The sequence below is a fragment of the Merops nubicus genome, unplaced genomic scaffold (assembly GCF_000691845.1).
Source record: "Merops nubicus isolate BGI_N331 unplaced genomic scaffold, ASM69184v1 scaffold16666, whole genome shotgun sequence".
Lineage (NCBI taxonomy): Eukaryota > Metazoa > Chordata > Aves > Coraciiformes > Meropidae > Merops > Merops nubicus.
Genome location: NW_008613137.1, coordinates 29,756 through 54,636, shown reverse-complemented (window position 1 = coordinate 54,636; position 24,881 = coordinate 29,756). Strand labels below are relative to the sequence as shown.

Sequence of the window (24,881 nt, the reverse complement as noted above, 5' to 3'; positions counted from 1 at the left end):
GAGATTCCTGGCTTGGATCAGCACTAGCAGGGCCAGCAGGACTAGGGCAAGGATTTCCCCTGCACTGGGCACTGGAGAGGCCACCCCTCAAATCCTGGGATCAGTTTTGGGCCCCTCACTCCAAGGACAACCTTGAGGGGCTGGAGCATGGCCAGAGAGGGGCAGTGAAGCTGAGGAAGGGTCTAGAGCACAAATCTGGTGAGGAGCAGCTGAGGGACCTGGGGTGTTGAGCCTGGAGCAAAGGACCACTCTATATTCCTATGACTGACTTTACAAGCTACATACTTTTAATATTTTTTTAAAGTCATGCCTATGATGGATCACTTCTCATTTTAATAACTTCTGCATTTTGAGTCATCTGTTTAAATTTCAGACAAGCTTCTAGACTTGGCTCCTGATGTAGGCTGGGATATTTGAAATATTAACAATTTAATATGTGATACCAGGGGTATTAAATTCATGAAGAGTGTTCAGTTGTTAGCATTAAGTAATCCAAGTAGTGGATTCTAGGTAGGAGGTAAAAAAAGAGTCACAAAAGTTTTGAACACTGGTGGTTACGCTACTGAAGACTTCTTCTGCCTCTGAAAAGGCTTTTCAAAGGGAGGATGATTTGCTGTAACTCTTTTGGAAAATACCAAATAATTTTTCATATTTAATTAAACAGGAATTGAACATTGTTGTTCAATTATTATTCTTCCTTTTTTAATTTGCAGGAGGGTCCCATCTTTCACCTTACACGTTCATGTCTTGCAGCACCTCATACAGGTCTAGAGAGACCTCAGACATCTGACCATAACGATCCTTTTTGACCGAAAACTCCTCCCCAGACGCAGCTTACCTGCTTTGAAACAGGGGACGCTCATGGTTTCGTTGGTGAGCACACAAACACTTCTCGTATTGTCCTCAAAGGGCAACAAATCCAGCCCCGCGTCAGTAAAATTCTGGTTCACAGCCATCAAGCCCAGCGGGTTTGTCTGGTTTCTGATGCTCCTTGCCAGGGAGTCCTCGCTGCCATACACGGTGCTGGCGTCGATGAAGGAGCTGACGGCGTTGATCTGCTCGCGGGTGAACAACCCGGGGTTGCACGCGGCCGCCGACTGGATGAAGGGCATGCAAGAGTTGGACCTCGGCATCCGGGGGTCATCGGGGGGGAACTAAGGCAAAGAGACAGAAGTGATGCCTCAAAGTCATGTGGGTTTCGTTTTTATTGCCTTAAGTTGGCGTGAGATGGAAGGAAAGGCAGGGTACCTTAATTGGGAAGCAAGGGGGCTTGAAGGCACAACTGGTCTCACACTGAAGTTCTGGGTTCGGTCCTGCGGCGCTGGAAGGGGCTAAATCTATGTCGTGGTTGACCCACTGGCCCCAGTGCATGAAGACAAGGGAGAGCTCTTGGTCTGGAGTGATGTTCTCATTGGCTGTGTGAGCAATTTCATTTGACACTTTTCGAACCTGCAGAAAGTCAAAGTGAAAATGTCCGTGGCTGTATCTACCATGGTGACCTTGCCTCTCAACACGTATGGGATCATGCCCAAGATGGTCTTAGATAAGGTTGTAGGAGTTAATGATGACATTAAACAGACACATGCCGTGCCCTAGCTATCAAAACAGATCTGATAAGTAACAGCCACTTGACTCCAGTCACTCAGCCAAGCCCAGCTTCATGGAAAACCCTTTTCAGCCAAAACTGATGTATATGCACATGTCCAGAGAGTCAAGAAGATGGCTGAGGACATCCCAAGCTTTATGGTCTGTATAGACATCTGGTGCATCTGAGCACACCGTGGTGCTGTCTGCACCAAACCTTGGGATGCACACATCTGAAAATGTTGTCCATGCTTTGCTAAGTGAAGTATTGACCTTTTTGCTTATGTTTTCTTGGAGGCAAACATGTCACCCCAAGCCACAGCTCAGTTGTAGGAAACAAGCCTCAAATGAGCACCTGGGATGAGAGGAAAGGATCAAGCAATTCACACTCGAGATGTTGCTGTTTCATTTCTGAAGGATGCAGCGAGGGGAGTGCCCACTGCTGTTACCTGGACAGGAATGAGTTCTCACCAGGGGGAGTGGGAATCCGTTGTAGAGCTTTCCTCCAGTGGCTCCTCGGGGCACAGACACCCCATCCTCATACTCTGCAGGGAGCCAGCGAGCGAACGCGCCGTTGGAGGAGCCCAGCTGGGAATGCTCCCTGCAGCACCACAAGAAAAGCATGTACCAATAACATATCAGAAACAAACAGGCTTGGAGGGACTAATGCTTTGGAGCCCCTTAATCCATGTCTGATTACTGTGGTAACAGACCTGATAGCCAGAAAACACTGAGAAGTAAATCATCTATTATTACTGCAGTGAAAAATGAACTTTTTGGACACTATATTAATTTTACTTGGCATTCAGGTTTCTGTAGTGCCTCCACCTCCACTGCTGCTCCAGATAAAATCAGTCTCACTAGGATCAACTCAGGTCAGCTGCCCTGGCTGACTCCAAACTGCCAATGGCCTGCAGAGCATGGCTGGTCCAGGATTTTGTCCCAGAAAAAAAAAGCAGGCCATGCTACAGAACAGTGGGAGGGATGATTTCCTAGAACTTCAAGCTGAGTGAAAGCCCCAACATCTGCTTTCCTCAACTCCTCACCTCCAGAGGTCCCTTCCTCCATCCAAAGCAGCACATGAAGGGCAACGAGCTCTAATCTGAAATTTTCAAGATATTTCTTGAAATACCTTTATCCTGCCAGGCATAGATAGAATGAAAAATCTGTTACAGGCACCACTAAAATAAGCATTTCACTTTTCTCACCCTGTTGAAAGGTATTTACACAAGTGACCTTAAGCCATCTACCCTGGGTCAAAGTAGAGACTTGAAACTCTCCTTGTCCACACACAGGTCCTACCTGTTGTTGCACTCCCCAGTAATGGTCCGGTAGATGTCATTGTCTGGGCACTTAATGGAACGAACCTGATAGTCACAGCCAGTTTCTTTGGAAATCATGTCCTTCTGTCTTCTGTCTAGTAGGTCTGCAAGAGAAACCATGCAAAATAACATCTGCTTTTACTCTTTGTTACAATTTTAGGTTCTTGGTATTTTAGGTCAACATTTCAGTCATAGTCAGAGCTGTAGAGATAGAACAGCTGGATGGGAATGGTTATTTTGGAGCCTAAACCCTTTTGTGGATCATCTCTAGAGAAACTGGGTTGGCACAGAGCAGCTTTCCAGGGGAGCTCCATCCCCAGCAACGTTTCACCCTAGACTGGGAACAAAACAATGAGCATGCAGAGGGGTACAACCTGGGTCATGGCAGAGCAGCTCTCTGCTGCTCTGGTAATTTTCTGTTCTTAGTGGTAAAGTTCTTTGGTGGTAAATTTTCTGTTCTTAGCTGTTTCTGAGACGTTTTGGTCTCAACCTCATTACCTGTAACGTTAAATCTCCGTCTCCCAGAGAGATGCAGCTTCATACTGAGGAGTTTCAAAGTAGTTTCCAAGTAATCACCAGCACGGACTGCAGATCTGGTTCTTCCTACTGGGTCCTTTAAGTGCTTCAGGAAATCCATTGGGTTGACAGCCTTCCCCTTTAGTTTTCTCTTTAAGCTAAACATAAAAGATTTCCATGAAGTGCCCTCTCTGAAACCAGACCTCTGCCACACCAAGGCTGGGTGTCCTTAGCTGTGACAGCACTGCTGGGTCTCAGACAGTTTCTGCTCACCTAGGACAAGCTGGCTGCTCACCAGCTTTGCACATCATCTCAGATTTTGGCAAACAAATCACTGTGATCCCCTACTTCAAGTTTGCATTATGTCCTTGGCACAATGGATTTTGTTCTATTGTGTGAAAAGCTAAATCAGTGGTAAACTGAGTTATTTGGTGACAGGATAAAATGTTACAGTTAGGATGTCACGAGATATTTTCTGTGACCAGAGAGACAACCTTGGTCCTGTTGCATCTCTTCCCAGTCCCATGGCTCTTTCTTGCACAATAAAAAACCTCCTGTAGCATGGGTGGAGAGAGACTCCTCCCCAAAACATCCTCCTGCCTGGAATCAGCCTTTTTGGGACAATCCCTGAAGGGACACCTGGGGTCTGACTTCCACTAAGACTTATTTGTGCCACGGTGCTTTTTTGCACAGCTGTGGTCCTTGCAGAGAGGGGCAGAACTTCAGCAGCCAGGAGAAGGCTCAACATGAGCCTGGGGTCTCATACCATCATGGACTACTGAGAGGTGTAAGTGAGGAGCTCAGAGCTGCATGTGATGAAAGGTGGCCCTCAGACTGAGATGGGCTACTAGAATCCAGCCAAACTGGGCAAAAAGATCTCTCCAGCTATGATAGGGAGAGCATTTGAACAAAGGCTTCTCTGTAATAAATATGCACTGGAAAACAGAAGAAATACACATATATTTCCTCTTATTTCCCTGTAATGTTGGGGCCCTTATGCCAAAAGAACTCACCTTTTTCGGGCACGTAAATATGCTGTGTCTACCAGCTGCCTGGCTTCACTGATGCTGCTCAGAAGAGATGAGTCTGATGGCACCTCTGAGTCCTCTGCTAAAAAAAATTTTTAAAAAAAAAGAAGAAAAATGAAAAGCAGAAATTGAGGGTAGTTTGCAATGCACACCAGGAGCAACACATCCCACCCCATCACTGGGTGCTGAGGTACATTGAGCCACTTCACACACAGCTCCCACCGTGGGTTTGGTGCTAGCTGGGCACCTTTATCTGTGCTTCTCTTGCTCAGCTGCTTCATTCTTGAAAGGCTCAGGACAAGAAGCGACTGCAAAGCAGTAGCTTATTACCCATTTCACATAACTGGCTCTGATGGCTTTTAAGAAGTTATTTTTCACCCTTCTTTTTGAAGCTATTCTTCCCTGGGAGAAGGGAAATGCATAGAAGAAGCCAAATATATGATCTCTGACCCAAGTTCCCTGTTCCAAAATGATGATCATGTCCTTGGAATATCTATTGGTTAAACAGACAATTTCCTCAGATAAGTTTCTTAAGTATTGACTTCATTGTCAGTGGGTCAATCTACAGGATATTTCATATTTATATTGGACCTATACCTAACTAGAAACTCAGACTGAGCTTCAACTCACATCCTTTCAAGCACGACAGCAGCCAAAGGAGAAACAGAAACTTACTATTTAATGAGGAGTCCATTGTCCCAGCTAAGCAGAGTGTGATGATGGATCCTAAGAGAGTAATTCTTAGGCTTATCCCTAAAAAGAAAAGCAACATAAAGCTTCTGATTGGGCAGAGCTTCAGTGAAGCATCAGAAGAGATTGGCAGGTTTGGCTTGAGTATATCTTTCAGGATCCAGGAATAAAGCCCAAAACCCCTCAGATCAGGTCCATAAGTGGCTCTCTAGCAGGTGAGGGCTGTAGGTGTTGGCAGGACACAGGGACATCCTTGTGGTGTGGGATGATCAGTAAACTGGGCTGAGTAACTGCCAAGGAAGAGGCAGCCAAGTACAGTCCAGGCTTCAGTGATGGAGACCGTTGGGAAGGTGCAGTGGAAGAGGGCAGTGCCATAGTGCCCTGCCTTTAGGAGAGTCCTCAGGTGGCTGGTGGAAAAGAGATCGACCCCACACATCCCTCTCTGCCCCCTCTGCCACGTTTCTGAGCAAAACAAACTCATCCAGCACCAACCCTGCAGCCTTCTACCACCTCTATTAGTTTTCTTGATGGTCCCTGAAATTTGTCTCTATTCTTTTTCCACATTACCACTAGAAGGCATATCTTCTGTTCCCATCAGTGTTCCATGGACAAGGGCCTTCCCTTAAAGGGGATCTTTAGCCAAAAGGTTACAATTAGATCTATTTTAAGTAATTTAGGCAGTGTTGTAATGTTTAGACCAGGAAAGGTGGACAAAATTTGGAAGAACTGATGAACTTCTCACAGGGGGGAGAAATTATCTTATAGAAGTAAGAAATTATCTTACATTTACAGTCTGGGGAAATCCTTTAACCATCTTTACAAGCTTTGGAGGCTGCTTATTCCTTGCAATCCTATATTGCAGGGTATTTTTACATGAGGCAGAATAACTGTCTTTTCTCACTTCTCAAAATACATGTATCTCACATGTAGGAGAAGTAAGTATGAAGGACCACCAGCTCTTAATGCTCTACTCTGACTTCTCATCTTCTTGGGCTCACCCATGGACTGCACCAATACCTGCACCAGAAATATCCAACCAGCCCAATACAGATAAAAAATTAAAAAGCCCTGATCTTACCTGCCATCTCTGCAGAGCTGGGAGGGCTGGGAAACAAGCCAGTCCTTTATAACACCTGACCCAGGTCAGAAATTAGCCAGGCCTGGCCTGGGTGTGGCCAAAAAAGGGAGAAACTGGGATGAGCTCGAGCCAAGAGGAAATATCTGCTGGTTTGCTTTCTGAGATTACACAGAAGGTGCACACTTCTCCATTCCTTCAGGGTAAAGGTTGAGCTCCTTTTTGGGAAGGGAGAAAGAACAAAAGCACACATTTTCCATCTGCAAGTCAAAGAGATTAGCTTTATTTTATGATGGTAAAAGATGGTGGAGGAATTTGGCTTCTTTTTCCCCGTTGGTTGCCATCTCTGATGGTTTGAGAAGCCAGAAATGGATCATTTTGCCAACATGCATTCGTGGAGTACACCCAGGCTGAAACCCAGCATGGACCTACCAAAACTGCAATCCAGGAAAACCAGGATTCTGTCCCATTTGAAACGGCCTCGTGAGATGGTTTGTGTAATTAAACAGTAATCAGATCATCAGTGATTTGGAAATGCATATAAAATAACTGCTGGTCATTGCAGATGAGACAGACTGCACAAAGAACAAGGCAGCTGCACAGAGCAAGCTTGAGCTGCCTCCAGTGAAATCCTTCACACAGGAATATGGAGAATCACAAGGTTATAGCTGCACAAATAAGAACAGATCAGAGGTGGAAAATAGGAGATTTTAGAAATATCTAGAAAGGAGCCAAGTGTTGGGCCAGATGATCACTTCAACGTGGATTATGACATCTCTTACAGCAGGTAAAAAGGGCCACACTTCAGTGGACGTATGGGAAGGCAGCAGAGAGGATATAATGCCTTGAACATCAGCAGGCTGACCACAATAGACAATGCTGAATTCTTACTGACAGTCAGCCATGCAAATCTCACAAGATTAGGTAGCTGATCCTTCCTACTGTCTAAATATTTTCACAGTTCTTATGAAGCCAAAGTCAATAAAAAGAAAATATGAGAAAGGAAACTGCCAGTAAACGTGTATTGGTTTAAATCTGGGGAAAAAAAAATACATAAGAATTGTGAAAGTCAGGTTTTCAGAGACTGAAAATACAACTTCTCCCCCAAAGAGAAATTCAAACCCCAAGGCAGAAGCTGGGCTGTAGTATTCCTTCTGCCCAGTGTTGGAGCAATCTACCTCCATCAGCCAGCAGCTCTGGAGGAGAGGACCTGACACACCAGGATGGTCTCACTCTCCAGCCTGGCATGGTAAGTGGTGAGGTTTGCTAAGGAAAAAACCCTCAGGTCCCCAGGAGGAGCTGGTACCAGGAGGAGTACTCCCAGGAGGAGTCTTGTAGTAGCTGCACGTGTGCTTGAGTGCCCCGGGCCCAAGGCATGGTCAGCTCACTCCTGACTCTTCTCCCAGTGGAAAATTCCACAGGGTTGGAACAGCAACAGCAAGGATTGCTCAGGAGGTGGCACCACAGATGTTTCTAGCATCATGGAGTTGTTCACTTCAGTGGTTTCTCCAGCTTCGTGATGCCCAGGAGGGAGGTTGTTAGCTCTCTTTGAAGTCCCCCTATAAAGGCTAATCACCTAACACCCAAGGCTATGAAACCTTCTTTGTGCAGCCCTCTGGGGTTATGCCAGGTCAGTGTGACTTCAGCAGGGCAGGGTGCTCAGAGCTCACTCTCACCCAAGCAGTAGGTGCAGTTCCCAGGGCAGGGAAGCTAGAGATGGCCATTGGTGACTTGCTAGCCCAGTGGTAGGACCCACCACACCCACCAGGACAAGCTACTGCTCCTAGCCATGGGTGCTTGACTCCTTCCCTGAGCAGCAGCTAGCTTCTCTTCCCTTTGAACAACTATCCTTCCCCAGGGCTGCTCCCCTGTTCCCCTTCCCACGGACCAAACTCCCTCTTCATGAATAAAATCTTCAGCTCCTTCTCATGAACCAAACTTCTCCCTGTCCCACCTTTTACTAAAACCCCTCTTGCATCCCTTCCACTTTTCTTTCAGACTGGAGATGGCTTCTCTGGGGCTGGCAGGTCTAGAAGCAGACCTTACGTGCTGTTTATGCCAAAGAGAAGAATGGTTTCTTCATTTTTCCAGTTTATGTTATCTTCCTGCTCTGGAACCAGTTCCCATCGTATCTGGAAGTCTGGGACACAGCCATAACCCAAAGCAGGGGCAGTTCTCAGGCCCCTAGAAAGCAAATTTTGTGGTTTGGTCCAACACTTAACCACATGAAGGAATGTCTGTATGGGCAGAGGTTGTGGGGGTCCATTACTGTTCACCATGCACAAGTAGCTGTCTCCTCTTGGTCATCATATACCACTGTGTGACAAGCAGTGAGATGTTTGTGTCATGGACAGGACAAGGTGACTTCAACATGGCATCAAGGACAGGATGCAGTGAATGGTGACCACTCTGCTGGGCCAAATCAAGCTGGGAGATGAAAGACAGAAAACTTGCAAGTAGAAACAGAGCTTGACCAGTTCTTTGTGGAAGGATGAAGTCAGTCTCCCGACAGACCTTGTGGTTTGCTGCATTGCATCACACTGAAAAGTGCCACTGATTAAAAGAGAAGAGCTGACAGGTCTCTGTTGAGCTCAGGCTTTTCTCTGAACACATCCTGTTCTTCCTACTAGGCAAGAGTGTTTTGTCTGTAAATATCACAAGAGCTGGAGATGAAAATAGGTGATCACTGCTGGTGACAGGAGATTAGATAAGAAAAAAAGTCAACAACAAAAAAACCACCCCCATTTCCAAGAAATATTGTGGGAATTCTGGCCAGTGCAATGGAATTCTGAGTCCACTCAGACTGCAGGAAAGAGATGGGCAATAGATTTCTCCTCCAGTCTCCAGACCCTTCTGCCCGGGGTCCAGAGCTCTCCAGACCACATCCTTTGCCCTCCTTAACCCCTTCAGATCTCTTTTTCAAGCTCTGGTCCCCTCCTCCATTAGAGCACCACTGTTTTCCACATCCTTCTTCTCCCTCTCTGATCCTCTCCAGGTCCCTTCGTTGTGGTCTGGAGCCCCTCATCCTTTCCTTATGCACTGTGGAACCCCCAGATCCTTCCTTTTGGGGTTCAGTAATTTGCAGGTCTCTGTGCTCTGCTCAGATTCCTCCAGGTTCCTCCATTTGCTGTGTGAAGGATGTTCAAACCTTTACCCTGAAGTGAAACCTCACCTCAACAGACCTCTTTGGATAACACATGCAGGAGGAGCACCGCTCCCTCTCTGATCCTCTCCAGGTCCCTTCGTTGGGGTCTGGAGCCCCTCATCCTTTCTTTATGCACTGTGGAACCCCCAGATCCTTCCTTTTGGGGTTCAGTAATTTGCAGGTCTCTGTGCTCTGCTCAGATTCCTCCAGGTTCCTCCATTTGCTGTGTGAAGGATGTTCAAACCTTTACCCTGAAGTGAAACCTCACCTCAACAGACCTCTTTGGATACCACATGCAGGAGGAGACAGGACCTCCCACCATGTCCATGTCCATGTCCCCACCCCTGATGTGACCAGTGGTCCCAGCTCCTGGGATGCTGATTTCCACACCAGCCTGAGCTCTGTGCAGGGCAGGTGGTGGCAGCAGTGCCCGTGCTGGCTGTGCAGCGGGGGCCAGGACAGCAGAGCCCACGTCTGGGGGGGATCAGGTCCCGTTCTGACCCCTGGGGCAGGGGGACAGCCAGGGACCCCCTCGTGGAGCTGCTGTGGTGGCCGAGTGGTGAAGGCGTTGGACTTGAAATCCAATGGGGGTTCCCCACGCAGGTTCAAATCCTGCTCACAGCGGGAGCTTTTACTGGCAGCCCCTGTCCTCCTGTCCCCTCAAGAGGGACAGACAGACACAGACCTGTCACCCCTCATCAAGGAACCCTTCATTCCCACCTTGGCCCTGTCCCTGAGCCCCACGGACCCCTTATCTTTAGGAGAGGGCGAAGACGGTACCATCTCCAGGGGAGACACCTCTTCTTATCACAGCCCTGCACCTCTTCTTATCACAAGAAGAAATCCTGTGATAGCATCTGCTCCTGGTCGCACTGCCCCTACACCCACGTCACCCTTGTCCCTCCAGTCACCTCGCCCTGCTCCCTGCAGCCCACCACGGGCTCATGGCTGCCCCCCACCCGGGGTGTTTTTTCTGCTGGGAGGTGTAATTTGATGGCTGTGGGGGAACAAGGGGCTACTGCCAACCCTCAAAATTCATCCAGCCCTGACCGTGGGAGGTCCTGAGCCCTGTGCTGAGCCCCAGGAGCTGCCCAAGGGAAGTGCAGCCACCCAAGAAAAGGCTGAGACCTGCAGTGGCTGCAGGAAACCCCTTCCCTGGCTGGGAATCGAACCCAGGCCGTGGCAGTGAGAGTGCCAAATCCTGACCACTAGACCACCAGGGATGAGGTGATGGTGGGGATGGACCTGTTGGTGCCCACCAACCAAGCCCTGAAGGGACAGGGACACTTGGCCCCGCAGCCCAAGGAGATGACCAGCTGGGATGGATGCCACAGCCTTTCTGGGGGACAGCTGAACTGTCACCTCTCCCTGCAGAGCCCAGCACAGCGGGGTTCAGACCCGAGGGGAATGAGCAGGGACCCCAGGGATGGCACCCAGGGGGATGCCCACCCAGGAGCCCTGCCCGCCCCAGGCTGTGCACAGGGGGCAAAGCCCCACTTGTGCCCCTGGGCAGGCAGGAGGAAGCTCTGCCGAGCTTCTGGTGATGGACCAGCCCTGACTAGGGTGGAGATGAACTAAAGGGCTCCAGGAACATTTCCCACAGAAGACAGCAGAGGGCCCAGTGCTCTTCAGATGCTCCTCTGTGGCTGGGAAGGGAAGCAAATGCACAGTGAGAAAAAGGGAAGAGGGGAGAAAATTTTGTACAGAGGGTGGTGAGACCCTAGCCCACGTTGCCCAGAGAGGTGGTCAGTGCTCTATCCCTGAAAACATTCCAGCTTAGGTTGGGTGGGGCTCTGAGCACCCTGCTCTAGCTGCAGATGTCCCTGCTCAGTGCAGGGGCTTGGACTGGATGACCTTGAAAGGTCCTTTACAACCCAAACCAGTCTATGACTCTGTGATCTGAGGCCAAATCCCAGCACGATCCCCCCTGCAGCCCTGCCATGGCTTGGTCTGGGGTCAGAGTGGGACATCTGGCATCCAGCTCCCCTGCCCCATGGTTCCCCAGTCTCTGCCCAGGTTTCTCTGCAGTGCCTGGTGCATCCCAGCCACTGTGCCTGGTGCTCCCCAGCCACTGGCTGTTGACTTTGCCACCACCTTCCCATGAGAAGCTGCACAGCAGCGAGCAGGAGGGGACAAGGGGAGGCAGTGGGTGGCTTTGGAGCAGTGCAGAGTAGGACGAGGAGAGCAGGGAGGATTGTCAGCCTCTTGCAGGAGCCAACCTGGAGCCAGGATGGAGCCACGATGAATGCTTTGACATCTTTCCAACACTGGCACCAATATGGGACGACCAGGGCTCCAGAATACATCTGCAAAAAGCTGCACAGGGCCACAAGCCCCAAGTGAGGGCAGGGCTGGTCCCAGGAGATGACACCACCCCTGTGCTGGGCTGGGGCACAGCCACCCTGCACTTTCAGAGAGATGTGCCAGCGTCATGGTTTCAATTGTCTCTGCAGGCTCTAGCAGAGCATGAGCTCTGGCAGCCCTGCGGTTGGGGAAGCAGCAGAATCACCCTGTGGTTTCTTAGATCTCTATCTGGACCTCTCAGATATTTTGTCACAGACAGTAACGGCTCCTTCCTTTGCCAGGAGATCTGGGCAGCCCAAAGCAGGTTCATTTGCACGTCCCATGGCAGGATGTTCTTCTGTGATGGCAGAAGAAGGGGAGATGAGTGGCTGCCACCCCACCAGAAGCCACAAGGAAGTGATGCAGTCCAGGACCTGCACGTTGGAGCCCAGGAATACACGGGCCCACGTGATGAGCTGTAAAAATGGTGGAGAGGTCAAAATTGACTTTTTTGACCTCTCCACCATCTGCCATCTGCCCCAGGCTCAGCGTTGGGGCAGCAGGGACAGGTCAAAGCTCAATCCAAAATGCTGTTGTAGGGAGGAGACAGGCTGGGACATCACCTTGATGGATCTGGAGCATGAGAAATACATAAATTAGAGAGAACAATGGGCTAATGGCAATATTCCAGCTGAGATTTCATCCCTTGCAAAGCCTGAGTACTTGCTACCGTGTTGCTGTGCTGCCCCAAAATGTCACCACCACGTGTCTGTGACAACCTCGTGGTGTCAGTCACTTGATTCACCTCCAGGTCCTTCACATGGGTTTGAAGGCAGAAGTCCTCAGGGTCTCCAGGACAACACCACTTCCAGCCCCAGGGGGGTGGCTCCTGGGAGGATGAGCTGGGGAAGCCATGGACCCTCACCCACGCCAGCAGGGTCCCTGGCACAGCTCATGAGGACCCTCCTGTGACACTGGTCCCACCCATGGAGACATCGTGCTGAAGGGGACACAAGGAGAGACACAAGGAGGTCTCCAGGGTCTTGAGAGACCCATGCAGCATGGTGAGGGACAAGGAGAGTGCAGAGCAGCACTGCCCTGAGGTCTCTGCTGCATTCCTGGGGCTGTGGGGCAGCAGGGAGATCCTGGGCAGATGAGCCCACGGTGCCTCGTGTTCCTGCTGGGAGCCTGATGTGAAAATACCCCGAGAAACCACAGGCTGTGAGCTGGCAAATTGGGTGCCTGTTGTGGAGAAGAAGGTGGTGGAAAAGGGGAAATGGTCCCTGGGGCATCCTGGGGAACCTGCTGCCTCGTGGCAAGGGCAGTGCTGGAGGCTCAGGCAGCACCACGTCACGATCCCCGTGACTGGGAGCGTGCCCAGGACTGCTCCTTCTCCACTCCCCTGGCAGGGGAACCTCCTGCTCCGCCCTCTGCACCCCACCTTGGGCCAAACCCCTGCTGGCACTTGTGTTCACCACCTGTCTCTGGCAGGAGATGGCATTTGTAGAGTCAGACCATCAAGCTGGGCTCCCCAGGTGAGCACTCTCCTTACTGGCTGATGCTGGGGCACGTTGGGAGGGGTTTGGAGGTTCCAAGCTCCATACTGGATGCCCATCATTGAGGATTTTCTGTTTTCTTGTGCCAAAACTGCCAGCCCAGACCTAGAACCAGTCTGCAGGGTGCCAGCACAGGCAGCAGAGCTCAGAGCGTGCCCCCCTGCACCCACCTCGGGCATGTCCCAGACCCTCTGTGGGAGCAAGGACCCCCCTAGCTGGACCTGCACTGTCCCCAAGACCCCGTTTTGAGAGTCTGGGCATCTTTGTCTTTAAGGCCTTGGCCCCTGAGAAGGAGATTGGGTTGTCATCCTCCTGGTCCTTTGGGCAGGCTGTTGAGATGGGTTTGATGAGCCCTGCTGTCGTGCTGGTGAATCTGGGCTTGAACCTGCAGTTGAGGGGTGGTTTCATATCCTGTCAGGCCAGTACAGTCCTTCTGTGGGTGCTGATTTGCTCAGGCTTGCCTCACCTCACACAAAAGCTATTTTCGTGTTTCCAAAACCTTCTGCTTCCTTTTTTTTTATAACAGTTGTGAGGCAGAGGTGCCATGACATCAGCTCCACGACGCTGTGGAAACTCCAAGTTTGCGTTGAGACCCGACTGGTGGGACTGGCCACCCTCCCTATAAAAAGCTGGGGCTGAGCCACCACCTCACATCAGACACGAGAGGATTCTGCTGTGCTCCTGTCTCTGCCCTTCCAGCTCTGCCCACCATGAACCTCTCCACAGCCTGTCTCTCCATCATCCTCGTTGCTGCCCTCTTCTCTCAGGCCACTCCTGCTCCAAGTGAGTACAGCAGCTCCCTCTGCTCCCTCGGGTGCATTTCTGCTCTCTCTGGAAGTAATTTTGAAGCAGAATTGGAAAAAGCTGTAAAGGTTGAAAGCCTGTATGAGCAGCTTCTCCTGCTTGCTTGGGTCTGGTCTTCTTTCCTATCATCCTTTTATCTTAGGGATGGATTTTATTGATAAGTATCAAAGTTTTCAGGTTTCACCTCCCCTGATTTTGTTGCTGGGCTTTAGGAGTGGTCCCAGGGTGGCCAAAGGGATTTTTGCCCTTGGAAGTGAGTGCAAAACATTTAACAAGCAATTCCAGCCATGACTTTAACTAAGCTTTGGTGCTCACAGCAATTTATTTCTGACTTTTTGGGGAAGCAGGAAGAGAAGAGGGCTCCACAGATGGTTAAGGGGCTGGTTGTCCATGCTCTCAGCTGGGGAATGTGCTGATTGAGTGATGGTCTCATGCTGGTTTTCCTGATCTCTTCTAGTTGGGGCTGACACAACTGTGTGCTGCTTCAGCTACACCTCACGAAAGCTGCCCCAGAGTCATGTGAAGGATTATTTCTACACCAGCAGCAAGTGCTCACAGCCAGCAGTTGTGTAAGTACCAGCTCCTGCTCTGGGCTCTGAGGAAAGGCTCTGCCAGCCTTGGGGCTCTTTGTGTCACTCACTGCTTCTTGTAGCAGTAGGACATTGAGGAGAATGCCCAGAGAAGGGCAACGAAGCTGGGGAAGAGTCTAAAGCTCACATCTGGTGAGGAGCAGCTGAGGGAGCTGGGGGTGCTGAGCCTGGAGCAAAGGGGGCTCAGGGGAGACCTTCTGGCTCTGACAACTCCCTAAGAGCAGCCTGGAGCCAGGTGGGGGTCGGTCTCATCTCCCAAGGAACAAGTGATAGGACAAGAGGAAACAGCCTCAAGTTGCACCAGGGAAGGTTTAGGTTGGACATTAGGAAAAATGTCTTCCCCAAAAGGTTTGTCCAGGGCTGTGCCAGGCTGCCCAGGGCAGTGGTGGAGTCCCCATCCCTGGAGGGGTTTCCAGGCTGTGGAGATGTGGTGTGAGGGACACGGGGCAGTGGGGACCTGGCAGTGCTGGGGGAATGGTTGGACTGGATGATCTTAAAGGTCTCTTCCAACCAAAACGATTCTATGAGCATGGTGGTGTGAGCACCCACACCTGGGATAAGCCAGCACGGGTCCCACATGCAGCATGTGAGCAGTCACCTTCCTCAGCTGAGAAAACAAGTGGTCTCCTTGGCCCACCCTGCTGCTGGGAATAAGGTGCAGGAAGGGGGTCCTGGTGTAGCCAGCACATCTCACAGTGGTGAAGAGCCCAGTGCACACGAGGTGCCACCCGCAGGCCTGGCAGATGATATGCCAGCTGCCCACACACCCCATCCAGGCTCCCTGCACTGAGCATGGCCAGGAACACCTCAGCATGGCAAGGGTTCTCCCCGGGCACCTTCATCTCTCCCTGCCTCTGGGCTCTAGCAGGCTCTGATGATCGGGGGTTTGTGGGGTGGGAGCCTGGAGGGGAGGTGATCCCCTGGAGCCCAGGAGGTGACCCAGGGCTCCCATGTCCCTTCCCCTTTGGGGCTGTAACATCCCCTGCCTGATTGACAGGTTCATCACCAGGAAGGACCGGGAGGTCTGTGCCAACCCTGACACCCGCTGGGTGAAGGAATATGTGAACACCCTGGAGCTGCAGTGAGCACCAGGAGCTCAGAGGCCTCTGCCCTGGAGAAGTCCTGCGAGACCATCCAGCAGAGTCTTGGCACAGACCTAGAAATCCTCCTGCTGGACCTGCTGAGCCACCTTGGGACCCCTGAAGTTCCTTTTGTGTTGCAATGGTGTCATTCACCCATGATCACAGGAGCTGCCACGCTGGGGACCTCCTGGCCTCGCAGCCCTGTCTTGGTGTAGCTTGCTATGTGACATGTGGCCAAACTGTCCCCTCCTTGTGCCTCCACGGTTGGAATGGAAGGGGAATTTTCTCCCAAGAGCTATTGGTGGGAAGTGGTCTGTTGAAATGAGGTCTGAGTGCTGTCTTGTAAAGCCAGGCTGGCTTCCAGGCCAGCTGGCTGAGTTCTGCCATGGTGTGGGAGATGCTGAGAGCAAGATCTGCCTCCTTATGAGGGGAAGTGCTACGTTGGTTACTTACAGGATGCTCGTTGTGGAACCACATTGTTCAGCCTTGTTTGTAAAACTCTGTCTCTTGCTGGCGCCAAAGAATAAAGATTTTATCTCTTTATGTCAGCTCTGGAAGAGGTTGTTCCCCTCCTGCTTGGAAAAACAGGGCTGACAGACCCCCACTACAACCATCTGGGAGAGGCAGGGGAAGAACCCCAACCTCCCAGGTGGAAATGTCTCCTTAGCCCTAAACCCTTCCCTTCTGCATTGCCTCCCTGTGCCAGCAGCCCCATCAGGACTCCTGCACCTCCCAGAGTCATTCCCTGGGAGCCAGACCTCCCCACCAGCCCTTTCCCCCATCATACCAGTAGCCAAGGGCACGAGCTGGTGGAGCTGGATCCACTGCAAAGGGATGGCGGGAAGTCACAGGCTGGGGGTGCAGCAGCATCTCTGGGGTGAGCTGGGAGGAGGGTGGCTCAGGGGGTGGCCAGGAGGGACCATGTCCCAGCACAGACTCCTCTGGGAATGCAGCCTGAGCTGTGCTCAGCTCTGGGTACACTCTGTTAGCCTTTAACAGCAGAAGACCAGCACCAGTTATCTCCTGGTCTTCAGCTGCTTTGGGAAGAAAACCTGAATTTCATTTTAAAAAAGCACCAGAGATCTTTTGCACCGAATCAAACCAACAAAAGCACTTTATCAGCCTATGGTTTGCATTTCAAAGGAGGCTGATATCTTTGTGGGTAGAGAATGAAACTGTCTGGTCTGACCTTCCTGCCACAGAGTCTCTGAGGTGGGGGACAGGCACCTCTGCTCTCCGGGCTGGCTCCAGCAGAGCTGCCTGAAGCTTCTGAACCACTCAGCAGCTTCTCCACAGCACCACAATTATTCCTTTGCAAGCAGAGCAGCAGAAGCTGGGGCTGGATCTGGGCTCCCAGAGGCCAGAGCTGGAGCACTGAAGGATCAGGCAGGGGTGACCTTCTGGGTGTGTCCCCAAAAAGCTCTCAAATGCTTTCACCCAGCACCAGGGTCGGCACAAGACCTGGTGTCTCTTCCTGGTGATGAAGGTGAGAAGTGAGGAGGATCAGGAAACCTTTGTGGCAGGGCAGGGATGCAGAGCTGCACTGAGCTCCACCCGGGGCTGGGGAAGGGCCTTTTTGTGACCTTTGGCTGGCGTGGAGGCAGCCGGCCAAGAGGAGGTACTGAGAAACCAGAGAAGGTCCCTGGGCCACGCTCCTGGCTCTGCCTCAGTTTGCTGCTGGCTCCCGCAGGCAGAGAGCAGGACAAGAGAGCACAGACCCAAGTGGCCAGTGCAGAGGGTGTGGTGGGTGTCTCCTGGGGCAGGCACCTCCTGGGTATTCCTCTGCTGCTCACCAAACACCTCACCTCCAAGCACTGTCTCAGACAAGCCACCCAGCTCCACACGGGCTTGTGCCCACATCCCACATGCAGGCTCCTGGGGGAGCCCATCCCACCTCACCCCCCATTGAGCAGCACAGGACAACGACTTGTGGACCAAAGAGACCTGCAGAGAAAGTTGTTCTGGGCTGTCAGAATAGATGTGGAGAAATGTATCAGGGTCAGGGACTGATCTAGCAAGCAAGAAAGGGCTGGTGCTGCCCCAAGCCTCAAGAAAGGACCTTCAAGAGCAGCTGGTGCCTCCCCCCTGCAAGAGCAGCGGGTGCCTCCCCTGGGGTCAGCAGTATCTCTCCTCACAGCAGCTCTCTTGGCCAGTCCAGTTGTCCCCTCCTGGCTGCTCTGCCCTGTCTCCTGACTGCTCCCTGCATGTGTGACCCGTGGGACTCTTAGAGACCCCCAACCATGGTGGGTGAGCCCCACCAGCCCCAGCCCCACGAGCCAGGATGGACCTGGCCTCATGGGACCTGGCTCATGCCAGGGGAGATGGGGCTGGACTAGGGGGGAGCAGGGCTCCTGGAGCCTGGCTTGGCTGCTGCCCCTGGACTTTCAGGAAAGAAACAGAAACCAGAAAGGCTGGAGAAGGAAATTCCCACACGTGTCTGGGCTCCTGGCCAGGGACTGTCCGGAGAAGAGCCAGCTGCAGCCCGAGTCCTCCCCCCTCTCCAGCCTGTCCCTTGCACCCCACGTCTGGGGCAAACCTCAGATCCCCCCCAGCCTTCCCTCTCACCACAACATCCATATTCTGTCCCCTGGCAGCACACAGAGACCCACAGCAAGGGCTGGTTTGGGTTCCTGCAGTTCCTCTGCAGCACCAAACTCTGTTTCTCAGCACAGAAGAATGCACCAGACATGGGGGAGCCCGAATACCCTCAGGGGTAGAGGAGACCCCCAGGAACCCCTCCTGGGCTCCTGTCCACCCACCTCACCATGCCACCCTCTGCTCCTGTGTTCCACAGCACACTGGGGAAGCCCTGCTCAGGATACACCTCTCTGCAGGTTTTTGTCTCTACCCCCCAATGCCAAGCCCTGGCCATAGAGTGGGACAAGATTTTTGGACCTGACCCTCTCTTCTAAGACCCTGCTGTGCCAAGGGAGCACAGGGAGCCTTCCCCAGATCATGCTCTGGTCAGGAGCCACCCCCATGGAGCTGGAGAGGGGCCCTCCACGTGCTCCCCCACCACCAGCACCATGTCCTGGGACACAAGACGGTGCCTGGGCAGGGTCTGCCCTTGCTGGGGAGCTGCTCCTTGGGTGTCCCATGAGCCCTGCTGCCTGCAGGCAGCTTCCCATGCTGGGAAACACAAGACTAGAAGGAAATCACAAGACAACGTAGAGGTGCTTTCCCAGCCTTCAGGGTTGCCAGATCTGATCCATAGCTGCAGGAAGAATACAGAAACAATGAGAAAAAGGCTTTGCTTGCATTACAGAGAAGAAATCCGGACTGGAAGGGGATGGCTGCAAGGCCAGGCCAGCTGTGGGTGACTCTACTCTTGGAGGAGCTGAGCTAATGGGCAAGCTGTGCCCAACACTGTGCTCTCACCCTCAGGACCTGCTCCCTCCCCTCCGTGCTCCCACAGGGAAAGCTGTGTCCTGGGAAGGACTGCAGTGGCTTTGGTGGTGGCTGTTTCACCTCTCCAGCACAGCTGAACCCTTTTGTTTCACAGCTGGGCAAGTGAGGGACAACCCCCGTTGGGGTCATGATGGTGGGGTCATGATTGTGGGTTGGGGTCACGATTGGGGTGGTCAGGAAGCAAGCTGAGGTCCCTGAGTCTCTCCAGGCAGTGCTGCCAGGCTGGGCAGGACCCAGCTGCAGGGGCAGAGGTGCAGTGATGTTCTGGAGGACCAGATAGGTGTGAGGAGAGACGTGGTGGGGCTGCTGACGTGTGCAAGGGGGTGCCTGGGGGCTCTGTGCTGGGAAACGCTGCTGCTCAGCTGGCACAGGCAGCTCCCAGGGGTGGGTAGGGGCAGGGGGTTGGCCCTGCTCTGCACCCCAACACCCTCAGCACCGGGGTGAATGAGCAGCTCATGAGCTCCAGGTACCTGCCAGCTCCTGGGGCAGCCTCAGCACCACGGCCTCTGCTTCCTCCCACCCAGCCATGAGCTGCTCTCCTTGCTCCCTTGTTGCTCCATCCATTGCTTTACAGCAACGTGTCTGTCAACACCCCCCTGCCCCCCAGGACCAGTTTGGGGTGAGGTGTGTGGGACTGGGAGCCACCAGCACATGGGACATGCCTGGAGAGCATATTCATGCATGTGAAAGACTCATACATGTGTCCAAACGTGGCTAATTCTGCAGAGGATGTGGGAGGCAGGGGGAGGTGTGGTGGGGGAGTGAGATGTCAAGGGATGTTCATGTGTCTGCAGCACGGAAACTTCATGGTTTTACCCCAAACCATTTCCCATCATCATGTGCCATATAGAGCGTGCAGATCAGCACGGGGTGAGGTTCTGTCTCTGTGCTGGTGAACACCACACAGGTTAAAAAGCAAAGGGTTGGTTTTTTTCTTTCCAAATTCTTTATTCTCCAAAATCATGATTCCACACATGGAAGCCAGGGCCACCCATCATCCCACACCGAGACTCTGAGCCACCCTCCCATAAATAGCACTATTTATGTACCACAGCAGAAAGTACTGCCTGTCCCAGAGGATCATGTCTTAAATAATTTTAAATAACCCAAGAACAATAAAGGTGCAGAGTCACGGGCCTTCCCAGGCCAGAGGTGGAGGTGTCAGGGCAGAGGGATGAGGCTGCAGCCTGCTCCGTGCGAGCCGAGGACACGCAGCAGCAGCTCCACATGAGGTGTCTCAGGGGGTCTTTCCAGCAGCCCCCTGGAGCTCCCTGCAAGTGGACGGGGGCTCCTGCAGCTCCTCTCTTGCCCCAGGGTCCTGCATCACTGCAGGAGCTCAGGATAACATGGTTTTTGGATGACAGCAGGCCTTCTTGCTGTCTTGCTCTGCTCAGTTCTGCTTCAAGTTTTGCAGGTAGCTTTGGACCCAGGTGTCACTGGGATTGGCACAGACCTGGCGGCCTTTCTTGGTGATGAACCTGGAGAATGGGGATGAGACAGGTTAGATCTCTGCTCAGACCTGCATCCAGGAGAGCCTGGGTCTGGGGCACCACGAGAAGTTCTGCCCTGTGCCTTCAGCTGATGCTGAAGTTGGCAGCGGGCTGTGATTTCTCCCTGTCCCATTCCTTTTCCCACACTGACTCCTCAACTCCTGCAAGAACATCCCTGGGAATCCCCACGGGAGCATCCTTGGCATTCCCTGGGCCAACCCTTTCCCCTCGGGGTTCCCTCACCCTGCTCTGTTCCTACAGACCCCCCGTGCCCGCAGCCGCCCCGCAGAGCCACTCGCTCACACGGGCACCCCCCAGGGCAGCAATCCCCACACTGTGCCACCCCTTCTGCACCCAAGAGTCACCAGTGGCACCTACACGATGGCTGGCAGGGTGCAGCTGGTGCTGGTGCTGTAGAAACGTCGGATGAGCTTCCGTGGGAGCCGCTGCTGCGTGTAAGAGAAGCAGCAGATGGGGAGGTCGGGTCCAGCTGGAAGGAGCAAGGAGACACAACGTGAACATGTGCTGGGCTGGGTGTGTGGGGAGCAGCCAGCCCTTAGCTCAGGGAGCCACGCTGGAGGGGAAGGGAGTGAGGAATTGGAGAATAATTAAGGTCGAAACGGACGTTGGGGATCGTCTGGTCCGATGCCAGGAACAGCATTGCCAGATCCTGAGATTTCCACTCAGTCATCGCTCAGAGCTTTGTTTCCCCACCTCCACCAGCCCCAGAGCAGAGTGAAGTCCCTAAACTATAGCCAGGAATAAGTACTCGGAGCCCAGGATGGATAGAGGATGGATGGATGGATGGATGGATGGATGGATGGATGGATGATGGAAGGAAGGAATGAAGGATGGATGGATGGATGGATGGATGGATGATTTTCTAATTCTGGGGTTCCTACAGTATCTGAACTCAGTGCAGAGTGGAGAGTGGCACAAATGCTGAAAAATCCCCAGTTTTCTGCTGGGGGAGTCTGATGGAGCAATGATAACATTAGCTCAGATCCGTTCCTCCACAAACAAAAAAATAGGACTCACCTGGGCCAGCAAAAGTTTGGGAGCAAGAGGCTGCAAGGAGGAGAAGAGCAAAAAGGGCTGCAGAGACCTTCATCTTCCCGCTGGGTGAGGGCAGCTGGAGAGGAGCAGAAGCTCTGGCAGATGCAGCTCAGATAGCAGCAGCAGCAGGATTCAGCCCCCTTTTAACAGGGAGCTCTGGAGGCAGCTGGGAGAAGCCTGAGTGGAAATTCCAGGATGATGACAGAGCAGGACATGAAAGTGAAATAGCCAAAGGGAATTAGAAAAAAAGGAAGGAATAAAACAAGCCAGAAGAATGGGACACACGTGGGTTCACACCAGAGCCAAGTATGTCGAGCTGACTCAGTGCTCATTTTCTATTTCATCAAATCGAATGGAAACTAAAATGTGCCAAGTGAGGTGGCCACAAAGAGGAGAACTGGTTAGATGAGCTGCTGGAGGGGTTTTCCCTGGGTGACCGTGTAGCAAATGAGACAACCTTTGCTTAAGATTATGCAACTCTGGAAATAAAAAAAACCAAACCCAAACCGACAGGCAGGCGCCCAAGCTTGTGCTGTTAAACCCTGGTGTTTATCAAACACTGCTGAGCTGCAGCATGTGGAGCTGAGAGGTTGTGGGACCACAGGCTCTGTGCTGCCCAAAGCACTGTCCCCTCCTGTCCCACACTGCTTGGATTAACGTGGAGCAGCGAGGAGCTAAGGCTGGGGGCACCCCTAGAGATCATGGAATCAGAGAATCACTCTGCTTGGGAAGGACCTTGAGCATCATCAAGTTCAACCTTCCTCCCAACACTTCCCCAACCAGTAGACCATAGCCTCAAGTGCTACATCTACTCCTTTTTTGGACCCCTCCAGGGAGGATGACTTCACCATCTCCCTGGGTAGCCTGTTCCAGTGCCTCACCACTCTCTCAGGGAAGAAATTCTTCCTAATGTCCAATTGAAACTTCCTTTGGCTCAATGTGAGGCCATTTCCTCTTCTCCTATCATTAGTAACTGATGTAATTAATTCAAAGATCATCCAGTCCAGCTGCTCTTCAAAGCAGGGTCAGCTGGGAAGGCTTCCTAGGACCATATACAGATGGACCTTTCATATCTCAAGGGATGGAGACTCCACAGCCTCTCTGGGCAAGTTGTTTCAGGCTTCAGTAACAAAGTTTAGCTGGTGTTCAAATAGAATTTCCCATTGCCTCTTGACCTGTCACTGCCCAGCACTGAGAAGAATGGGGCTCCATCTGCTTTGATCCACATACACATATTGCTAAGATCCCCCAGAGCCTTCTCCAGGCTGAACAGCCCCAGCTCCCTCAGCCTCTCCTGGTAGAGATGTTCCTGTCCTTAATCATCTTCTCAGCCCCTCACTGGACTCTCCAGGATGTCCATATGTGTGTCACGCTGGGGAGCCCAGAACTGGACCCAGCACTCTAGGAGTGGTCTCACCAGTGCTGAGCAGAGGGGAAGGGTCACCTCCCATGGCCTGCTGGCAATGCTCCTCCCAGTGCAGCCCAGGAGCCCGTTGGCCAACTCTGCAGCAAGAGCCAGGAGCTCTCCACCAGGAGCCCTGGGTCCCTTTATGCCCAGCTCCCTTGCAGCGGGTTGGCACCAGCACACACTGGTGCCAGGAGTTGTTCCTCCCTAGGAAAAGGACTTTGCACTCTTTTTTGAACTCCTTGAGGTTTATATCAGCCAGCTGGACTTTGTGCCATGGATCCCAACCCTCCAAGCCCAGCCTTTCAGCCAGCTCTGTCTCTCCCAGTGCCATTCATCTAACCCATTCCTCATCAGCTTGCCTGTGAGGGTGTTACAGGAGCCTTACCAGAGCCCAAATGAGCATCCACTGCTCTGTCCTCATCCACAAAGCCAACTACCTCATCTCTGCAGTCTACCAGGCTAGTGAGGCATCTGACAAGTCAGAGCCACAGGCCTCCATGAAAGAATCACACTGCAGGATCTCACCCTGCTTTGGAGATGTTTTGGAGCTCCCACGGGAACAGGGATTTCACTGGAAGAGGGAGTTTGTGACAATGAAGATATTTTGCCAGCCTGAACCACTCCCTCCATAAGCTCTTTCTCATCCTGAACCACTCCCTCCAAAAGCTCCCTTCAGTCCAAGATGGATTTTCTGGCCAAAAAGGTGAGAAATGAGTGGTGGAGAACCTGCCTGACCCAGGAGAGACTGGAGTGGTGGCAGTGTGATATCACAGCTCAGGGCAGCTCCAGCCTGGGCAGCTGGGCAGGGCAGCAGCTCTGCAGGGAAGCAGAGGCTTCCCTGGTATCCTGACACAGCCAGGGAGTGCAGCTGGAGTTGGATCCCATCTCAACAGAAGCAAGGATGCTCCAGCTTGTGGGTGGGCTCCGGGACCTGGATTTTCACCCCCAGCAGAACAAACCCTCGGCTCAGCTACCCTGGAGCAGCAAGTGAGAGCAGTGGAGACACCATCAGTTCATCTTTGGCCAAGACAGAAAGAAGGTTCAAGACCCCTGAGCTAGGTGAGGATCTGCTCCTCCCCATGCTAACCACCCCCAGGGAGGATCTCTCCTGCACTCCTGCTTCCCTGCATGGCCTCGTCCTGCCTCACAACCCAGGACACTGGGGCTGTCAGCTGTGGCAGGCTGCAAGCTCAGGTTTTTCTTGGAGGCAAAGACTCTGCAAATCCTGGCAGAGGTATTATCAGGGAAGATGTTGGGTTTGCTTTGGCAGGACCATCTCTGCTCTGAGCAGCTCTGGGCAGAGGTGCTTGGCAGAACAAGAAGCAGCTCCAGGTTTTGTTGAGTTGCTATGGAAGAAAACCAAACGATGGCTTTTTGCCATGGGAATCAATCATGCAGAAACCAACAGTGGGAGTTCAGGTTCCTCTGTGCTTGCAACTGGGATGTCAGGGTGTGCACGGGGAAGTGACGGCCCCGGGGTGAGAAAGGTTGTGGCTGCAGAAAGACAGCTTTGTGGCTACCACTAGCCAGAGACAGCTTTGCTCATGGCAACTTCACAGCTTCTGCTCTCCAGCCTGCCCCTGCAGGCAGCAAGCCATGGGGCTGGTGGCACACAGGGTGCCACCTCGCTGGCCACGCAGAGCACCCAGGGGAGGTGACAGAGGTGTGACCTGACCTGCATCAGGCAGCTCTGTCCATCTAGAAGCCCCCAGAGGGTCAGTGGAAGGAAAGGAGTGGCCATCACCTTCTTTCTGGTCACCTCCTAGGCTGCACCAAAAGAACTGTGGCCAGCAGATGGAGAGAGGTGATCCTGCCCCTCTGCTCTGCCCTGCTGAGCCCTCACC

At 52.6% G+C, this 24,881-nt stretch overlaps 3 protein-coding genes and 2 non-coding genes across 5 annotated transcripts; 2 read left to right on the top strand and 3 right to left on the bottom strand.

The window, feature by feature from the left end:
- Nucleotides 1-838: 838 nt before the first annotated feature.
- On the bottom strand, nt 839-6,225 carry LOC103774409 (myeloperoxidase-like; the record flags this gene model as incomplete). Its single annotated transcript, XM_008941813.1, has 7 exons — nt 6,219-6,225; nt 4,436-4,532; nt 3,405-3,580; nt 2,887-3,010; nt 2,056-2,185; nt 1,249-1,449; nt 839-1,154 (listed from the first exon to the last, which is right to left on the bottom strand). Coding segments are annotated over exons 1-7 (1,051 nt in total), but the record flags the coding sequence as incomplete, so codon positions are not given.
- A 3,677-nt stretch (nt 6,226-9,902) lies between these two features.
- TRNAS-UGA lies at nt 9,903-9,984 on the top strand. Its single transcript has one exon. It is a non-coding gene; the product is annotated as a tRNA-Ser (tRNA).
- Nucleotides 9,985-10,511: 527 nt separating this feature from the next.
- TRNAE-CUC lies at nt 10,512-10,583 on the bottom strand. Its single transcript has one exon. It is a non-coding gene; the product is annotated as a tRNA-Glu (tRNA).
- Nucleotides 10,584-13,909: 3,326 nt separating this feature from the next.
- On the top strand, nt 13,910-15,678 carry CCL5 (chemokine (C-C motif) ligand 5). The gene is made up of 3 exons (XM_008941810.1): nt 13,910-13,982; nt 14,461-14,572; nt 15,591-15,678. The coding sequence occupies exons 1-3, from the start codon at nt 13,910-13,912 to the stop codon at nt 15,676-15,678; spliced, it is 273 nt and encodes a 90-aa protein (XP_008940058.1).
- Nucleotides 15,679-20,473: 4,795 nt separating this feature from the next.
- Nucleotides 20,474-21,731, bottom strand: LOC103774404 (C-C motif chemokine 3-like). The gene is made up of 3 exons (XM_008941809.1): nt 21,612-21,731; nt 20,952-21,063; nt 20,474-20,561 (listed from the first exon to the last, which is right to left on the bottom strand). The coding sequence occupies exons 1-3, from the start codon at nt 21,682-21,684 to the stop codon at nt 20,474-20,476; spliced, it is 273 nt and encodes a 90-aa protein (XP_008940057.1). The 5' UTR covers nt 21,685-21,731.
- Nucleotides 21,732-24,881: the final 3,150 nt, after the last annotated feature.

Bases quoted from the DNA above. Each gene is read 5' to 3' on its own strand.
- LOC103774404 (XM_008941809.1), bottom strand. From the start codon at position 21,684: ATGAAGGTCTCTGCAGCCCTTTTTGCTCTTCTCCTCCTTGCAGCCTCT. The intron at 21,064-21,611 runs GTGAGTCCTATT...TGCTCCTTCCAG, and splicing joins CCAAACTTTTGCTGGCCCAG to CTGGACCCGACCTCCCCATC. The intron at 20,562-20,951 runs GTAGGTGCCACT...CCCATTCTCCAG, and splicing joins TGCACCCTGCCAGCCATCGT to GTTCATCACCAAGAAAGGCC.
- CCL5 (XM_008941810.1), top strand. From the start codon at position 13,910: ATGAACCTCTCCACAGCCTGTCTCTCCATCATCCTCGTTGCTGCCCTC. The intron at 13,983-14,460 runs GTGAGTACAGCA...GATCTCTTCTAG, and splicing joins TCAGGCCACTCCTGCTCCAA to TTGGGGCTGACACAACTGTG. The intron at 14,573-15,590 runs GTAAGTACCAGC...CCTGATTGACAG, and splicing joins TGCTCACAGCCAGCAGTTGT to GTTCATCACCAGGAAGGACC.